We start from the raw sequence: 20,211 nt of genomic DNA on the forward strand, positions 1-20,211 counted from the left end.
TTAAAGATTTGTTACTTATATGTACAAAACCGTGTGCTTACACACACACACACACACACACACACACACACACACACACACACACACACACGCTTGTGTGTGAGAACGTGCATGCATGTATGTATGTATGTGCCTAGAAGAACAGAAGTGGGTGTCAGAACCCATGGAGCTGGAGTTACAAGTGGCTGTGAGCTGCCTGATGTGAGTACTGGGAACTGAACTTGGGTCCTATAAAGGGCAACATGCTCTCTTTACTGAGTCAGCTCTCTAGCCCCTTCCTCATTAACTTTAAATCACTGCTTTTCCACCTTCCTAATGCTGCTACCCTTTAATAGAATTCCTCATGCTTTTACTTCTCTCTCTCTCTCTCTCTCTTTTTTTTTTTTTTTTTTTTTTTTTTTGGTTTTTCGAGACAGGGTTTCCCTGTGTAGCTTTGCACCTTTCCTGGAACTCACTTGGTAGCCTAGGCTGGCCTCAAACTCACAGAGATCCACCTGCCTCTGCCTCCCGAGTGCTGGGATTAAAGGTGTGTGCCACCATCTGGTATGAAATTATTTTCATTGCTATTGTATAACTAATTTTGCTACTGTTGTGAATTGTAACGTAAATATCTGTGTTTTCTGATGCTCTCAGGGGACCCCTATGAAAGGGCCATTCAACTCTCAAAGGGGTCATGACCCACATGTTGAGAACCACTGCTTTAAATGTTCAAGATACAGGAGTGCTGCTCTAAGGACAAGATAGACTTTTTCATAAAACTCATCTGTCAAAAGTAGAGCTGCAGACAGTACAAGACAGGAAGCAGCTGATGACCCGGACACAATGACCCTTGCTGAAATCTGGACATTTTAGCTTGTTTTATTTTTTAGCCTTTATGTTTTAGCCTTTCAGGGCATCAGAACTAAATTATTGACATAACCAAGTATACAGAAACAAACAAACATGGAAGTGGCCCAGGTAACCAGCAATCACTAGAGGCTCCGCCAGACAGGAGACTATGCAAACACCACTTGAACACACCCAATGCCATCGGCTCTCAGCAGCTAGTCAGGACGGGGCTTATTCGGGACTTGGATGGGGTAGGTTAGGTAAAGCAGATCTTCCTCAAGGTACATTCACGGGCTCAGGTAACCTAACACCTCAGATAACCTAACAGGACACCCAAGTGTCCTTCCTTCCATTTCTGTAATCAGCCTAAAGTTGTAGTGGTATTTGCTCCGCCCATGACCTTGGGCTATAGGTCCGGAAGGAGGAGGTGGTGCTTCGCCATCCGTGACCTCTTAAAGGAAAGGGAGAGGGGTCACATGGTCCCTTCCTTTTATTTATTTATTATCCTGGCGTGATTGTACTCCGGACTGACAGACGACCTGGGAATTGAACCCTGTTCCTCTGGAACATTAGTCAATGCTCTTAACCACTGAGCCATGTCTCCTCTCCTCTTTTTTAATGGGTAATAGGGATTTATTAAGACATAAATTGAGGAAATACACTCACCAATACAGACAGCTGAAGTCATCCTCTGATCTGACCGGGAGCAAATCCACCTCGCAGGCAACCGGAAAAAGAGGCATGTGACCCTTTTCCATTTCCTTTTAAGAGGTCACAAGGGCAAGAAGCACCGCCTCTTTCTGGCCCTATAGCCCAAGGTCATGGGCGGAGCAAATCCCACCAAATTAATCCTTCCACCTTGTTATCTGAAAGCATGGCCTGCACACTCTTCTCTGCATGTGTGCGGGTCCACCCCGTGGTGACACCTGGGGTGCAGACCTTCCCTCTGAACTTCACGCCACAATGCAGCTAACTGCTAAGTGAACAAGCAAGCACACTGGGACATTTTTATCTCAAAGAGCGTGGCTGCACTCATTATGCTTGCAATAATCACCATGCACTTTTATTCCTGAGCTGGGTGTAGTGTCACACACCTGCAATCCCAGCTCTTGGGAGGTAGAGGCAGGAGGGCCAGGAGTTCTAAGTCAACCTAGAACACACAGGAGACTGTCTCAAACAAAACCAAACAATACAAAAGCTGTACTCTGGGCTGGAGAGATGGCTCAGCGGTTAAGAGCACTGACTGCTCCTCCAGAGGACCCGGGTTCAATTTTCAGCACCCACATGGCAGCTCACAACTTTCTGTAACTCCAGAATCCAACACCCTCACACAGACATATATACAGGCAAAACACTGATAAAATAAAAATAAGTAATTAAAAAAAAAAAAAGCTACCCTCTTGTCTCTTGTCCCCCATACTCTCCATCCTTGTCACTGGTGTCACCTGGCACACTGGATGGGACCTGGGCACTGCACTAAACAGACCTCTTCCTCTCCTTCCTGCTTTTCGGGTGGGGTGGCAACTGCTTTTATCTCGTCCCCTTTCTTGATTTTTTTTTTTTTTTTTGACTAGTGGAGATTAAACCTAGTCCCTTATGCATGGTAGATGGGCACTCTGTGACAAAACCACACACCCGGCCCTTCTGCTGGAGTTCCCCTCAGTTCCTGCGCAGTTGTCAAATCCTGCCAGACAGACCTTTTTAACACCAGTTGTCCTCCCTGCCTCTAATGCCACTGCTAATCCTTTGACACAGGTGTCATTATGTCCAGCCTGGAACAGCTTGCCTACCCATCTCATCAATCCCGTACACTCCAGCAGAGTCATCATGGGATTCTCCTCTTTAAAACACTGGAAATTTGTGTTTCCTTGTTCTTACAGTTCTAGGGACTGAACCCAGAACCTCTCAGATGCTAGCTCAGGGTTCTATCCCTGAGATAGGTACAATTTTTATTTATTTATTTATTTGTTTGTTTATTGAGACAGGGTTTCTCTGTACAGCCCTGGTTGTCCTGGAACTTGAACTTGCACTATAGACCATTCTGGTCTTGAATTCACTGAGATCCACCTGCCTCTGCCTCCCAAGTGCTGGGGTTAAAGGTGTGCACCACCACCACCTAGCTTTTTTTTTACTTTTTATTTTGAGACAGGTCATAGTAAGTTGATTAGGCTGGCCTAGAATTCAAAGTGATCCTTCTGCCTCAGACTCCACAGTGTTGAAATTACAGGCATTGCCTTCATTCCCAGCTTTAGTACGGTGTTTGTTTTTTATTTTTTGCATTGCTGGGGTTAAAACTCAGGACCTCATGCTCATAGACAGCACCAAATCAACTGAGCTCCACTCTCCACCTGTCTAAATAAACAGTTCACAGATTGGACTGCCACAAGGTAGCCCAGCCCCAGGCTTGTCACAGCTACTCACACTGATACAGGATAAGGAGACACAGAGAAGCAGGAAGCAGTCCTTCTCCAGACAGGTATTCCACCTGCCTCAGGAGATCAAGACATTACCATGATGGTAACATGATGGGAACTCACTGCAGTGACCGACATTCAATGATCAGAACCTGTTAGTGGAACTCACTGCAGTGACTGATACCCAAGGCTCCGCCCTGGGCTCTTACTTACCACAGTCTTCAGAATAAACTCTTTGTCTGTCATGTGTCCCTACTGAATGTCTCCCCAGTGTGTCACTAATAATTATTTGGACCAGGAAGTAAGTCATCAAAGGAGTGCAGTGTTTCAGGGAGACAAGAAAAGTCAGGAACCATGCTGCCCAGGCCTCACTCAAATGTCAGCTTCTGTGGTTCAGACATACTTGTCACAGTCACGTGCAACTGTGTTACCAATAGTTTTCAGGTGTTGCCCACGTTTAAGATGTAGACAGAGCTAAGGCTGGCTAAGATATTTACTTATTTTCTGTAGTTATTGATTATGTGCAATCCAAAAGCAGAACTGGATGCTGAGGTTAAATGTACAACAGCTGTCTTTAGGTTTGTGATGTGTTTGATGTGTTGCCAAAGTCTTTCAGTTCTGAACATAACTTCAATAGTAGTTATAAGACCATATGAACAAATCAAATAGAGGAATGCTAATTAAAAAACTGGGATTAAAGGTGTTCGTCATAGCCAGGTGGTGGTGTCCCATGCCTTTAATTCCAGCACTCGTGAGGCAGAGCCTGGTCTACAACGTGAGTTACAGGACAGCCAGGGCAACACAGAAAATCGCTGTCTCAAAAAAAATAAAAAAAGGGGGACTGGAGAAATGGCTCAGAGGTTAAGAGCACTGGCTGCTCTTCCAGAGGACCTGAGTTCAATTCCCAGCTACCACATGGTGGCTCACAACCATCTGTAATGAGATCTGGTGCCCTCTTCTGACCTGCAAGTGTATATGCAGACAAAACACTGTATACATAATAAATAAATAAATCTTAAAAAAAAAAAAAATCAGGGCTGGAGCGATGGCTCAGAGGTTAAGAGCACTCACTGTTCTTCCAGAGGTCCTGAGTTCAATTCCTAGCACCCAGATGGTGGCTCACAACCGTCTGTAATGAGATCTGGTGCCCTCTTCTGTGTACATAATAAATAAATAAATATTTTTTAAAAAATCAAAAAAAAAAAAAAAAAGGTGTTCATCACCATGCCCACCTGAGATTCCATGTTTAGTCACCAGCACCTAAATAAATATAGGTTAACAACCATCTCTAACTCCAGGTCCTCTTCTGGCCTCTGTGGACACATTGCATGCACTTGGTGCTCAAACATCCATGCAGCCCAAACATCCATACACATTAAAAACAAACAAAGAACAACATCAACACAATGAAAACAAAAACTGTTCATTATGAAACTGTTCCAAAATGGCCTGGAAAGTCAAGAATGATGATAGAATCTTGGGACCTTCGTTTCTTCTGAGAAATCTAAATATGTTATAAAAGAGATGTATTTGAAAAAAATTAATAACCATTTTGAGATGGTTTTATTTTATTTGAAATGCTGAAGATATAACTCAGGGCCTTCTGAATACTAAGGAAGTACTGGATCACTAGGTGACATTTCCAGGACATTCTTGTAGTTACTGGGTCTTTTACCTGGATTTTTGTTTGTTTTGAGATTGGGTTTCTTGTAGTTCAGGCTAGCCTCAAATTTGCTATGCACCTGAGCACAGCCTTAAGTCTCTGATTATCCTGCGACTCCCAAGTACTGGATTTACACGCGTGATGCACCACCATGCCCCACTTATCCCCTTATCCCCAGTGTGCTCGCTCTCTCTCTCTCTCTCTCTCTCTCTCTCTCTCTCTCTCTCTCTCTCTCTCTCTCTCAAGAAACTACATGCTGAATATATTTTCTTTTATGCTATTATGGAAAACTCTGGAAATTATCATTTGCAGTGATAGAAATGTGAACTCAGGGCCTTGCCCATGTCAGGCAAGTGCTTAATCACTGAGATATACCCCAAGCCCTCCCTAGAATTAGTAAAAAGTTTTCTAGATATTTCACTGTATATGGGGGAAAACAAAGGTTAAGCTGTAGGCCTATTTTAAAGTGAACCTATTAATAAATGAGGGGTGGGCTGGGGGGAGGGGGGAGTGGGAGGAGGGAGGACAGGGGAATCCGTGGCTGATATGTAAAATTAAATTAAATTATAAAATAAAAAAATAAAATAAAATTAGGGGGAAAAAAGTATCAAAACCAAACAAAAACAAAAAAGCCAGGCAGTGGTGGCGCATACCTTTAATCCCAGCTCTCGGGAGGCAGAGGCAGGCCAATCTCCTTGAGTTTGAGGCCATCCTGGTCTACAGAGCCAGTTCCAGGACAGGCAGGGCTACACAGAGAAACCCTGTCTCGAAAAAGCAAAAAAAAGAAAGAAAAGAAAAACCTAAAGTATCATCTCACACACTATGCAGGCTTCTTTGTGCACACATGGGAAGATTGTTCCAATCTACCTTTGCTGCCTAATGCATTCCTGCAAACATGTTCATAACAAATACCTGGAAAAGTCCAAATAGAAGTTTAGTGCTGCATGCCTATAATTCCAACACTTGGGAAGCTAAGACAGGAGGACTTCTAGTTTGAGGTCTGGGCTTCATAGTGAGTTCAAGGACACCCTGAGATCCTACTTTCAAAAAAGAAACAGTACTGTTGAAGAGATGGCTCTGAGGTTAAGAACACTGTTTTTTCAGAGGACCTGCCTACATTCGGTGGCTCACAACTGCCTGTAACTGTAGCTCCATGGGATCTCACTGCCTCCTCTGGTATCTATGTGCACTACACCCATATGCACATGCCTGTGCAAAGATATACCCAAAATTTTAAAAATAGATTACAAATGCTAAAAACAAAAAACTGGAGGCAGTCTTGTATACCCTAATACCAGCATTTACGAGGTAGAGGTAGAGGGCCGGGAATACAAGGCAAATCTGTGCTACCCAGCAAGACTCTGTTTCCAAAGAAACAAACAAAAAAGTATCAAGTATAAACTCTCCTCCACCTCCTCACCTCAACTCCACCCCCAGCTTTGGAAGCAGCTACCCTACCTTGCTTGTCCTCAAACCACAGGTCTCTTTCTTTTTTTGTTTCCTCTTAGGTCCAGTTATACCTCAGTGTTTCTTGGTTTGGTTTGTTTTTGTGATTTTTTAAAAACAGATTTACTTTTATGAGTAAATACCTGCATACATGTACATCACATGCATATAGTGCCCAGTACCATGTGGGTGCTAGGAACTGAATCAGGGTCCCATTCAAGAGCAGTCAGTGTTCTTAACTACTGAGCCATTTCTCCAGTGCCAAATTTTATACATTGAAATGTGTGTGTGCACTCAGGAAGCAGAGACAGGCCAGCCTGGTGTACAGAGTGAGTTCCAGGACGCCAGGGCTAGACAGAGAAACCCTGTCTTGAAAAACAAAACAAATGTGTGTATGTTTTGGCTTTGTTTTGTTTTTATTTTTATTTTTAATTTATGCACATTTTGTTTTTTGTTTTTCGAGACAGGGTTTCTCTGTGTAGCTTTGTGCCTTTTCCTGGAACTCACTTGGTAGCCCAGGCTGGCCTCGAACTCACAGAGATCTGCCTGCCTCTGCCTCCCGAGTGCTGGGATTAAAGGTGTGTGCCACCACCGCACAGGAATTTTTATGCACATATTTTTTAGGTGTGTGCTCCATCTGCATGTATCCCTTACACACCAGAAGAGGGCATCAGAACTCATAGATGGTTGTGAGCTACCATTGGTTGCTGGGAATTGAACTCAGGACCTCTGGAAGAGCAGCCAACACTATTAACCACTGAGCTATCTCTCCCTTTTTTTTTTTTAAGATCTTAATTGGCTTTAATATTTTCAGCTCTAGAATAAGTGTATTCCATTTTTTTTTACTTTTTAATTCATTGTTTATTTAATTTTTTTTTCTTTTCTTTTACATACCAACCCCTGTTCTGCTTCCCTCCCCTTCCCCCATTCCTCCCATCTACCCCCACCCCACCCCCATCCCCTCTTAAGAGAGGGTAAGGCCTCCCTTGGGTAGTCAACACAGGCTGGCACATCAAGTTGGGGCAGGACCTAGTCCCTCCTCCTTCCATCAAGGCTGAGCAAGGAATCATACCATAGGGAATGGGCTTGAAAAAGCCAGTTCGTGTACCCAGGATAAGTCCTGGTCCCATTGCCAGGGGACCCACAAACACATCAAGCCACGCAACTTTCACCCACATTCAGAGGGCTTAGTTCGGTCCCATGCAAGTCCCCAGCTGTCAGTCCAGAGTCCCTGAGCTCCCACTATCTTGGGTCAGCTCTCTCTGTGGTTTTTCCCACCATGATTCTGATCCCCCCTTGCTCTTATAATCCATCCTCCCTCTCTTCAACTGAACTTGAGGATCCTGGCCAAGTGCTTGGCTGTGGGTCTCTGCATCTGCTTCCATCAGTGACTGAATGAATGTTCTATGATGACAATTAGGGTAGTCACCAATCCGAGTACAGGTGAAGGCTAGTTCAAGCATCCTCTCCACCATTGCTATGAGTCTTAGCTGGGGACAACCTTGTGAGTTCCTGGGTTTTCCCTATCTGCAGGTTTCTCCCCATCCCCTTAATGGCACACTCTGTCAAGATATCTCTTTCATTGCTCTCCCTCCCCGTCTCTCCCCCAACTAGGCCATCTTGAGCCCTCATGTTCCCACCTCCCCTCCCCTCCCCTCTACTCCCTCCTCCAAGTTTACCCAGGAGATCTTAACCCTTTCCCTTTCCTGGGGCGATCCATGTGTGCCCCTCTTAGTGTCCTCCTCTTTACTTCTAGCTTCTCTAGGGTTGTGGACGGTAGCCTGGTTATCCTTTGTTTTGCGTCTAATATTCACTTATGAGTGAGTACATAACGTGTCTGTCTTTCTGGGTCTGGGTTACCTCACTCGGGATGATATTTTCTAGTTCCATCCATTTGCCTACAAATTTCATGATGACATTGTTTTTTACCACTGTGTAATACTCCATTGTGTAAATGTACCACATTTTCTTTATCCATTCTTCAGTTGAAGGGCATCTAGGTTGTTTCCAGGTTCTGGCTATTACGAATAATGCTGCTATGAACATAGTCGAACAGGTATCTTTGTGGTATGATTGACCATCCTTTGGGCATATGCCCAGGAGTAGTATTGCTGGGTCTTGAGGTAGGTTAATTCTCAATTTTCTGAGAAAGCGCCATACTGATTTCCAGAGTGGCTGTACAAGACTGCATTCCCACCAGCAGTGGAGGAATGTTCCCCTTTCTCCACATCCTCTCCAACATTGACTGTCATCTGTATTTTTGATCTTAAGCTATTCTGACAGGCATAAGATGGTATCTCAGAGTTGTTTTGATTTGCATTTCCCTGATGGCTAAGGATGTTGAACATTTCCTTAAATGTCTTTTGGCTATTTGAGATTCTTCTGTTGAGAATTTTGTTTAGCTCTGTAATTTTTTTTTATTCATTTTACATACCAACCACAGATCCCCCTCTTCCCACTCCCCCCTTTCTTGTTTGGCTTTGAGACAGGGTTTCTCTGGGTAGCCCTGGCTGTCCTGGAACTCACTCTGCAGACCAGGCTGGCCTCGAACTCAGAGATCCGACTGCCTCTGCCTCCCAAGTGCTGAGATTAAAGGTGTAAGCCACCAATGTCTGGCCTAATTTTTTTTTAAGATCCCCTTTAAAGTTAGGCATGGCAGCACATACCCGTCATCCCAACACTGAGAAGGCTAAGGCAGAAGGATAGTTAAACTTAAGTCCAACCTGGGCTATGTAACAAAACCTTGCTGAGAGGAGAGGAGAGGAGGGGAGGGGAGGGGAGGAGAGGGGGGAGGGGGGAGAGGGGAGAGGGGAGAGGGGAGAAGGGGGAGGGAGAGAGAGAGAGAGAGAGAGAGAGAGAGAGAGAGAGAGAGAGAGAGAGAGAGTCCTTTTTCTTTTCTACCCAAGACAGGGTTCTCTGTGTAGCCCTGGCTATTCTAGAACTCACTCTATAGACCAGACTGGCCTCAAACTCAAAGATCTGCCTGCCTCTGCCTCCCAAGTGCTGGGACTAAAGACATGTGCCACCACTGCCCAGCTTGAAAGAAAAACTTGTTAAATTGTATCTCTTAGGGCTAGCATATAGCATAGCTCAGTGGCAGATGATCTGTGCAGCATGAGAAAGGTCCCAGGCTTGACTCTGGACATTGTCAAAGCATCTTGGTCAACTTTCCTTTCTGATTGATTGTGATCCTCTGAACTCCCAGGCCACTCCACTCGTCTTAGTCTTCACTATGTAAGGATTCCATACTAGATACACGCACTTTTGTTTTACAACTAGATGGCAAGCCTCATGCTGGCGAGGACCTTGTACTCGATTCTTCTAACACGTTCATAACGCATCATCATGGCGGCAGTGGACAGACACTTGTGATAGACTCAGCGCGATAAATGCCGATCCAGGAGAACTTTAGAGCTTATAGCAGGAATATCTTTCGGAGGTGCCTTGCTTAGTCTCCGAGTCAACACTGCATTTGAGAAACATGCATTTGGGCCCTGTGCTAAATAGTGTGGACAGAGAAGATGAGGGAGCCGTGTAACTAACTCACCCTCAGAGAGCTCACACTGTAAAGACAGAGGGACACTAGGAAACAGCTGCTGTAGTAAGAAGTGAGTGACAACCTGACATGGTTGTGCACATCTGTAATCCTAGTAACTGGGAAGAAAAGGTAGGAAAATCAGGTGTTCAAGGCTACCCTTTACAACATAGTAAGTTTGAGGCAAGCCTGGAGCTACATGAGACTGTCTCAAAAATTACAAAAACTAAAAATAAAACTAACTAAATAAAACAAAAAGCCCTAAGATGACAGAGGGAGTACCTATTCCTGAGACGAAAACTCAGCCACCTCTGACTGATGCCAATGGTCATGTTGTACTAAACTCCTGCAAGTTCCTATTCCCCATCCTTTTAATCTCCCAATAATACATTTCAGAATAGCCAAATCTCCAGCTACTTACCCTTGCTGCACAGGCTGTAACTGCAAGATCACTTGGGTTTTAGTGTCTTCAGGGTTCTCCCCTTCATTTCCTTCAGTGGGTACCACAACCACATCTCCCACTGGGACACTCACTTCCGCATTAGCCATCTTTCACATGAAGTCAGCTAGCCGGGACTGCTGTGAGAAACAAGAAGTGTGATTACTTCATCTTTGAAAGAAAGGGATGCCGAGATAACCAACAGTTCTGAGCGCCCCGGCATCACCATCCTCTGTAAAGAATGAGGACTGAGAGGGAGCTGACAGAAGCTGACACAGGCTCTTAGTATGCTTTCATAGTACATGTGACTCACCCTGTAGTTTGCCAGAGCCAACTCTACCAGACTCTCAGACCTAATGGTGCATCTCCTCTCCTCTTAAGTTAGAGACATCAAATTGGTAGCTTGGGATCACAGAACTGGGATTACACACAGCACTGAAATTAACAGCACTAGATTTAAGGTTTTTCTGTTGTTTCGGGTTTTCTTTGTTTTGTTTTTAAGACATAGTCTCACAAAGAAATGCTGTCCGACCTGGAACTCAATATGTGGACCAGGCTGGCCTCAAACTCAAAGATGAGCCTGCCTCTGTCTCCTGCTTCTGAGATCAAAAGCCTTTGTTTTCTTTTTGCGAAGGGAATATCAATAAGTAGTCCAGGCTGGCTTCAGATTGTTGATCCACCCACCTCTGCCTCCCAAGTGCTGGCATTACGAGCATGCACCACATCTGGCTTGTTTTTCTGTGGATCAATTTACAACATAGACTAGTTCCATCCCAAAGAGTGGGCCCTGAAAAGTATGAATTGTACCTATTTTAATACCAAGTAGCCATTACATATCAACTATATGACATTGCATACAGTACTATACTTTAAAAATATTCAGTATTAGCCGGGCGGTGGTGGCGCACGCCTTTAATCCCAGCACTCGGGAGGCAGAGGCAGGCGGATCTCTGTGAGTTCGAGGCCAGCCTGGTCTACAGAGTGAGATCCAGGAAAGGCGCAAAGCTACACAGAGAAACCCTGTCTCGAAAAACAAAAAAAAAAAAAAAAAAAAAAAAAAAAAAAAAAAAATATTCAGTATCTGAGTGTCAGCTGCACAGCTGTTAATAAATGTTGAATTCACTGTATAATCTCTAAGAACCTTTCTTTTCTTTCTTTCTTCCTCCCTTCCTTCCTTCCTTCCTTTTTCTTCCCTCCCTTCCTTAGACAAGGTTTCTCTGTGTAGTCCTGGAACTTGCTCTGTAGACCAGGCTGGGCTCAAACTCTGAGATCCTGCTGCTGGGATTAAAGACACAGACCACCACCAAGAGGCCAAGAACTTTTCTTTTTGAGACTAGGTCTCATTCTGAAGCCCAGCCTAGTCTCAAACTCAAAGCAATCCTTCTGCCTCAGCTTCAATGTGCTGGAATTACAGGCTGTGAGTCACCAAGCCTGGCTCTAAGAACTTTATGTTCTTGTTTATTTTTAGAGACGGAGTCTCAAATGGCTGACTTGGAACTTGCTATGGAGCTGAGAATGACCTTGAACTCCTGATTTTCCTGCTTCCACCAGGAGTGCTGGGACTAAGGTGTGTCCCTCCAGGAGGGTCACAGGAACGTCTCCGCTCCTCAGTGTGAATGGGGATGACGTCTGACAGCTCCTTGCAGAGCTACTGAGGAAACTACCAGCAAGTACCACGTGCTCCTTCAATCTGAAGTACTAACCCACTCTTTTTATTATTGTTGTTGTTTCTATGTTTTGTGCACATGCCACAGCACACGTGCAGAAGTCAGAGGACAACTTTCAGAAGTCAGTTCTGTCCCTCCACCACGAGATTCGGGTATCAAAATCAGGTCATCAGGCTTGCATGGCAAGCACTTGTCCCCATTGTCCCTAATCTTTATGAAAACACAGAGGGTCTCAGGATATCTTGCTGCTGTATGCCTTTAGAGTTCAGGAGAATTGATTTTTTTCAGTGCCAGGGACCCAACTCAAAGCCTCATGCATGGTGGGGAAGCGCTCTAACACTCAAGCTCACCCTGAGTTATGTCTGCAATCCTTTACATGTTACAGTTGAAAAGCATGGGGGCCAGGTGCTGTGAGTCACACCATAATCCCAACACTTGGGAGGCTGAAGCAGGAGATTATGGCGCATTTGAATGAATACAGCTTGAGCTACATAAATTGAAGGCCAGCCTGTCTTTAAAAAAAAAGGGGGGGGGGGCTGGAGTGATGGCTCAGAGGTTAGGAGTACCGACTGCTCTTCCAGAGGTCCTGAGTTCAATTTCCAGCACCCACATGGTGGCTCACAACCATCTGTAATGAGAGCCGGCACACTCTTCTGTATATGTAATAAATAAATAAATCTTAAAAAAAAAAAAAAGTTACTGTAGAGAGTATAAGAAAAAACACTGAATTTACTAAATGAATATATGTGAACATGTGAAGGTGGGCAGGGGACAGCCGTGTTGATCACAGATGCAAACTGGAATATATAACTGGAGCCAGAGACTCAAGTCATCCCTCAGCTCTGCCAGTCTTGAAAACACACATATGTAGGCTAAAAAGATGGCTCAGTGGTTAAGAGCACTGGCTCCTCTTCCAGAGGTCCTGAGTTCAATTCCCAGAACCACATGGTGGCTCACAACCATCTGTAATGTGATCTGGTGTCCTCTTCTGGCATGTAGGCATACATGCAAAGAGAACACTGTTTACATAATTGGTTTTTTTGAGACAGGGTTTCTCTGTGTAGTTTTGGTACCTGTCCTGGATCTCGCTCTGTAGATCAGGCTGGCCTGGAACTCACAGAGATTGGCCTGGCCCTGCCTCCCGAGTGCTGGGATCAAATGTGTGTGCCACCACCTCCCAGCCTAAATAAATCTTTTTAAAAAAAAAAAAAAAAGAAAAGAAAATACACGTACGGAACGTGGAGCTCAAAGTGGACCTCACTGGCCTCGGAATACTCCAGTTTAGCTACAGCATTACTCCCCTACCATATCAGCCACTCACAGAACTCTCAACACTTGCCAATGGGCTTCCAGAGCTCCCAGCCGTTCTGTGCTCTAAGCTCTAAGCATCTTCGTCCCTAATGTTCACTCCTCCATGAAGCCATCACTACACTTGCTTTTCAGAATGTCCCCCTAAATGTGGCCTGTCACTCCCTCCTGGTCTTTACACACTGCCCTTCACTGCAGTTCCCCATGTGGACCTTGACAGCCACAGCTACCCTGCGTCCTCTTGTGGATTTGTTCTGTTGCTTCTGGGGACGGAACACAGGGCCGTGCACACATCAGCAAGTGTTTCACAACTGCACTATAATCCACAGCTCCTGGTTCCTTCATTCCTTCCTCTCTTGGTTTGTTTTTTGGTTTTGTTTTGTTTTCCTCTCTTGGTCTTTTGAAATAGTTTCAGTGTAGCCCTGGCTGTCTTGTACTTTGATCTGTAAAACAGAACCTAAGAGATGCCCCTGCCTCTGACTCCCAAGTGCTGGGATGAAGGGCGTGGACCACCACTGCCCTGTACTTAGGCACTGTTTTATCTAAACATCTTTGTGCCCCCCTCACTCTCCTCAACTTTGATGCTGATATGTTGATTCAATCACATAGTCAAATTTCTTCTTATCTGGCTTCTTAATCTCATTCAATTTTTTTTATGAATTCTATATCCCTGTATTTATCAGTCTCTACTACATTAAAACTGAACCATATTTCCTCAAACCTGCTCCTAGATTTCCTGTTTCCCTAAGTGATGCTATCTTCCGCCCGTTTTCAAAAAGAGGGAACTCAGAAGTTATTTTTGCCTCCTCTTTCTAAATCCAATCAGCCACAAAATCCTATCCAGTCTACCGCGTGTGTGTGTGTGTGTGTGTGTGTGTGTGTGTGTGTGTGTGTGTGTGTGTGTGTTCCTCACATACTCCATCTGTGCTGTCAAAATATATGTGGGCTGCCACACTGTTACCTGGGTTTTTTCAGCTACTTTCCCATATCCTAATCTTGGATTCCTCCAATTCATTCCCCACCATAGCAACCAAAGTAATCCTACTAAAGGCCACAGGTCACTTTCCCACTTAAAAAATGTCTTACTGTATTCCTGTTGCTGTGAAAATAAAGTGCAAACATTTTAGCATGGCCTCTAAAGCTTCCAGGTCAGCCCCCTTCCTCCCGGCTGGCACACTGTCACTGTTCTCCAGTTCTCAAATGTACAACCTTTCCTAGACTGAGCCTTTGAACTTGCTTCCTGTCCCTAGGATTCTTCCCTTCCTTTTGGGCTAGTCTCTGTCAACCCTCTGAAGCATCTTTCTTTGGAAAGGTCTTCCGGTGGCTTCCATCACTAGGTTTCAGCTTATGCTCTAGTTTCCCATCATGCGTTTCTTTCTTCCTTTCTTTCTTTCTTTCTTTTTTTTTTTTTTTTGGCTGTGGGGAGGGGGACTGTTGAGGATTGAGGTGAAGGCTCTTCTGCATAGCTTCAAGTTCAGGCTGTTTTGTTCCCACAGGTGTGGTTCTGCTGTGTTGACCAGGCTGGTCACCAACTCCTGGGTCAAAGAGAGCCTCCTGCCACAGCCTCCAGAGTAGTTGGAATTATACGTTACTAATTTTGGGAGTTACTTGGGGTGGCCTTGAAAATCACTATGTCATTAAGGATGATCTTTTTGTTTGTTTATTGAGACAGGGCTTCTCTGTGTAGCCCTGGCTATCCTGGAACTGGATTTGTAAACCAGGTTGGCCTCGAATTCGAGATCTGCCTGCCTCTGCCTTCTGGGTTTAAAGGCATGCGCCACTTCTTCCAGGCTTAAGGATGATCTTGAACTCCTGATCCTCCTGCCTTCACTTCTCAGATGTTATTACAAATGTATGCCACTGTGCCCAGCTTTGCAGTACAATTTAAGAAGAAATCCTGCCAGGCGGTGGTGGCACACACTTTTCGTCCCAGCATTCAGGAGGCAGAGGCAGGCGGATCTCTACAGAGCCAGTTCCAGGACAAGCAGAGATACAACAGAGAAAACCTGTCTCAAAAAAACAAAACAAAACAAAAAGAAATCCTGAGTTTGTTGCATGCTGAAATAGTAACCTCTTGAAAGTTTGAAGTAGGGCTAGAGAGATGTATCATCAGGTAAGAGCCCTTGTTGATCTTAGAGAGGACCCAGGTTGGATTCCCAGCACCCACATGGGGGCTCACAACCACCTTACCTTCAGTCCCAGAGGGTCTGATGCACTCCTGACCTCCCTAGGCACACATGTGGTACATATGCATACATGTAGGCAAAACACTAATAGTCATTTATATATATATATATTTGTTTTGTCTTGGTTTTTTTGAGACAGGGTCTCAGTATATAGCTTTGGCTAGCTTGAAATTCACTATATCAGGTTGGAGTAAACTAAAGTAAATCACCCCCATCCCCTACACACAGGATGTCTCTATGTAGCCCTGGCTATCCTGGAGCTATGTAGACCAGGCTGGCTTCAAACTCAGAGATCCACCTCCCTTTGCCTCCCTAGTGCTGGGATTAAATGCATGTACCACCACACCCGTCTAAGAAAGTAAACCTTATAAAATGAAACAAAACATGTTTTTAGTAACAGAGAAGAGAGTACACGCCAACATGGTGATTCATAATTCTTTAGTAAATGAACTTTAGCTTCAATCTCTCTCATTACCTTAAATATCGCATTTCTAGTGAGTAACCCCAAACCAACCCCAAACAGCAGACTACAGCAAAGTCATCTCTGTAAGCTGTGTACACAGAAAACTGCCCCTTGTTTATAACAACACAAACTCCTGAGACAAGGTGAGGGAGCTGGTCCCATGGGTGTTTCACAGAAGACACCTTGCAATATCCCTTGTGAAATCAGTGTGTGCTCTGTAACTCTATGAGAACATACAAAAACATGACAAAATTTTGTTAAAACTTAGTCAACTGATGTGGAAAGAAGTATGGCAAGGGGAGTACCAACAGCTCCGAGCAGAGGCCTGGCATGATGTGAGTTCAACCTGCAAAAAGAGAGCTGCTCTAGTTTGTTGCCCTTGCTTTGGGTTTTTGAGACAGGGTTTCATGCAGCCAAGGCTGGCCTCAAACTCACTACGTAGCAGAGGGTGACCCAAGCTCAGGAATTGAATGCAAGAATCCCACACTCAGTTACTTGGGGGTTCTTGTTTCTTTTGAGACAAGAGATAGTTAAGACTGGACTTGAATTTTCAATCCTCCTGGTTCAGCCTACAGAAAGCTGCGTTTCTAGACAGGTGCTAATGGGCTGCCGCTCTGTAGTTATTTTCAAGACCAAAAAAAAAAAAAAAAAACCTCTTGAAAGGTGCTTGCGCTGCAGGCCTGGTTACCTGAGTTACATCTCTAGGCCTCCTTCATATAAAAGTAAAGGAGACCCAATTCCATCAAGTCCTCTACCTCCATCCACATGCACACCATGGTACATGCACCCCTCCCAACATCATGCACACAGACTAAATTTAAAAATTTCAAAGTGAGCATGAAGCCAGGCATAGTGGGAAAGTCTGTAAACCAGCACTTGGGGAGAAGGGTCAGGGGTTCAAGGTCTCCCTCAGTTACATAAGAAGGTTGAGACTAGACTTTATGAAACCTTTGTCCCAAAAAAAAGGAGTGGTGCCTGGTGGGATGGATGCCTGGTGAGTCGGCTCAGCAGGTCAAAGCGCTTGTGGTCAAACATGGAAACCTGAGTTTCATCTTCAGGGTACACATGGTGGAAGGACAGACTCAAATCCTGTGTTGTCCTCTGACCTCCACAAGGACACTGTGGTACACAGATCCTGCCACACACATAGTTTTTTTTTTTTTGTTTGTTTGTTTTTTTGTTTTTGTTTTGAGACAGGGGCTTACTATGTAGCTCTGGCTGTGGAACTTACTCAGTAGACCAGGCTGGCCTCAAATGCAAAGACTTGCCTGCCTCTGCCTCCCACGTGCTGGGATTAAAGGCGTGAACCACCACCACCTGGCTTTTTTTTTTTTTTTTCCCCAACGGTCTCATTATATAGTCCTGGCTGTCCTCAAACTCACAGAAATCCACCTGCCTCAGCCTCCCTAACAATGCCAGGCTGTTGTGTATGTTTTTTGACACTGGGGCTCACTGTATCCCATGTTAGCTTTGAACTCACTATGGAGCCCAGGCTGGCCTTGAGCTTTTGGCAATCCTGTCTGAGCTGCTCAGGTGCTTGAATCATAGGTGAGGTCACACCAGGTTTTTGTGCTTTTTCTTCCTTGCCATCTCACCTTGTAGCCCTGGTTTGTCTGGAACTCGCTAGGTAGCCCAAAGATACACAGAGAAACCCTGTCTAGAAAGAAAAAAAAAAAGAAAGAAAAGAAAAAAAATGAACATAACCGCCTGCTCTGCCTCCTCATGCTGGGGTTAAAGGTGTAAACCATCACTGTTGGACGGAAAAAAAACCAAAAAACTCAAAACAAAACAAAAAAAATCTCCAAGATGCAACTTTATTATTTAAGAAAAAACTCATTAAATCCACCCCTTTGTTATGAACTTAATAGCTGAGCCAGAGTAACCTCAGATATAATGAACCCAAGGATTACAGAGAACCACTTTGCAGGAATTATCCAGAGGAAATGAAGTTCTATATAAATCAGATTGGAAACTTCTATGTAGGTGTTTGGAGGAATCAATGGATATGATTTTTAAAGTCATCTCTCAAGAGTTTAAGGAACCAAAAAACAGGGCCCAAACTAACCCAAAGACACTCAGGGGGACGCGGCTAATCAATGGACCTGATCAAGCACAGATGAAAAACAAGTTATTAAGACTGAAAAATTAAAAGCAGGCCCAAGCCCTCATGAAAACGTTCCCTAATACTAGCTAAGGCAATGGGAAGTCTCCAGACATGGAGGAAACCGCCACTTCCTGGTTCTCTTTGACACTGTGACAAGTCTCGCTTTGAGAGTTCCCTGCTCCTAGGACAGCCAAGCCCTCCTTCCTTCCTCTGATTCCTAGGTCAAGACCCTGGGGTAAGATTCTGCCCTCATTCCTCTTACCTCTCAATTAAAGGACACCTGGCCAATTCCTCTGTCATTTCTGAAAACCAGGGGTTCGCTAGGCCCGTCATTATCTTCTCACCACCCCTCATAACCATAGGTTTCCCCCTCTCCCGGAGCAAAGGACCGACCACCCTGCTCTCCACCGCGCCCGCGGAGCTGCTCCATTCTGCGGCCCTCGGGCGGACCCCTCTGCTTCCCACCGCCCCACTTTGGGAAGGGCGCCCCTTCCTCCCCTCGTCCTCGAAAGGACCTGCCTCCTTCTCGGCAGGTCCGGCGGCCCAGGCCTCTCCCCTCCGGCCCCGGCTGGCCCCTCACTCCCCACCCTCGGCACACACACAGACACCCGCCCCAGCACGCCGCCCCCTTGCCCTGGGCGCGACCCAGGCCTGATCCAGCTCCTCCGCGGAAGGCCCGAGCTCCCAGATCCCCAGCCTTTGGGGTGGGGGGGGAGGGCCCCGGCTCCCCCGGCCCCTCCGCGGGGACTTCCGGGCTCCTCGGTCCGGGGGCGCCGAGCCTCCCCCCCCCCCCACCCCGCCCGGCACGCGGCTCGAGGGGCCGGGAGCCCAGGCCCTGCCGGCCACGCTGGGGGCGGCCCGGCTGCTCGGGCGGACCCAGCGGCAGCGTCCCCCCACCCCCCCGCGGCGCCGCGACGTCCGCTCGCTCCCCGGCGGCGGCGGCGGCACGCACAGGGCGTGGGGAGGCGCCCGCGGAGGCAGCAGCCCCCCGCCCCCTGCGCGCCCGCCCGCCCGCCCTCGCCGGCCGCCGCGCGGCCCCCGCGCCCGCCCCCCCCTCCGCCCCCAGCCCTCGCCGCGCCCGCGCCGCGCGCCCACCCCTCCCCCTCCTCACCGTCTCCGTCGGGCGGGCGGGCGGCGAGCGGCCAGGGCGGGCGGGCGACGGAGCATGCGCACAAGCCGCCACGGCTACCGCCGCCACCGCCGCCGCCAAGCCGGGCTCCTACACTTCCGGCCGCCGCTGCCGCTGAGCTGGCGCCTTAAAGGGGACGCGTCCCTATTGTGGGCCGCTGGGAGGATGCACACTTCGCTCAGCCAAGCGCTTTGGGCGGGTCGGGAGCTTAGGCCTGCGGCTGTTGAAAGGGCCGTGTTGGAGGGATCGCGGGAGAGCCCTGGGACTGAATAAGAGGCCTAGATGCAAAGGTCAACTCGTCTTGACTCTTGTGGAGGGCTAGGGTTTTTCTCTCCCCAAATCTGTGTATTGACAATTACAGTTTATCGGGGTTTCGGGTTACCAATGTGGAATCAAAATAGGTAGCCGAGCATAGATCAGTAACCCCGTCCTGCGTTTGAACCATGGCTCTTGGCCCAGGCTTTCCTGCTTGTGCGGGTTCTGGGTTCAAGTTTGTGCTTATTTGGAACATGTACAACTGTAGAATGTCTTGACAACTCTAAGCCTTTTATTTCTCAAAAGGTACATGTCCCACGTGTTCAGTGAAATCATACTTGAAAAGTACTTAGGAAAGTTCTTGAGGCCAGTAGTATTAACTGACAAGCGTTAAGACAATGTGGTCAGCCCAATGTGGGGAAGATGCTTTGGGTTTATAATCCTCACAGCAACCCTACTCTTTACCATTCATTCTCATCTTAAATATTAAACATAAGCATTTGGGTATGGTGGTGCACGCCTTTGATCCCAGAACTCAGAGGCCGAAGTAAGAAGAGTTCCTGGCCAGTCTAGTCTACATAGTGAGTTCTAAGCCAGCCAACGCTACCTAGAGGGACCCTGGCTCAAAAAAGCAAGCAAAAAGAACAGATAAGGGATGTGAGGAGGGAAACAGATCCGTGGTAGAATACATGCCGAACCTGGGTTCCTTCTACAGTTTAGGGGGAGAGGGAAGCAGTGTCAGGCAGTTTTTTTTTTGAAGAGCGAGAATTGAAT

The 20,211-nt window shown here is 46.3% G+C and overlaps 1 protein-coding gene across 8 annotated transcripts in view; it reads right to left on the reverse strand.

Moving 5' to 3' along the window:
• Gmeb1 (glucocorticoid modulatory element binding protein 1) overlaps positions 1–19,288 on the reverse strand; it is a 44,035-nt gene extending 24,747 nt beyond the window's left edge. The window contains exons 1-3 of one of the 8 annotated variants that reach the window (XM_076565309.1): positions 18,316–18,573; positions 11,010–11,112; positions 10,308–10,462 (exon numbers count right to left, since the gene is read on the reverse strand). In XM_076565309.1, the coding sequence (XP_076421424.1) occupies positions 10,308–10,435 (128 nt within the window). In that variant the 5' untranslated portion in view covers positions 10,436–10,462; positions 11,010–11,112; positions 18,316–18,573. Of the gene's footprint in view, positions 1–10,307; positions 10,466–11,009; positions 11,352–17,429; positions 18,574–19,164 lie in introns of those variants that run through there. The other 7 variants (XM_076565306.1, XM_076565303.1, XM_076565302.1 and 4 more) reach the window with 7 other exon arrangements.
• Between the last annotated feature and the right edge of the window lie 923 nt (positions 19,289–20,211).

Source organism: Peromyscus maniculatus, chromosome 2 (genome assembly GCF_049852395.1).
Source record: "Peromyscus maniculatus bairdii isolate BWxNUB_F1_BW_parent chromosome 2, HU_Pman_BW_mat_3.1, whole genome shotgun sequence".
Taxonomy (NCBI): domain Eukaryota; kingdom Metazoa; phylum Chordata; class Mammalia; order Rodentia; family Cricetidae; genus Peromyscus; species Peromyscus maniculatus.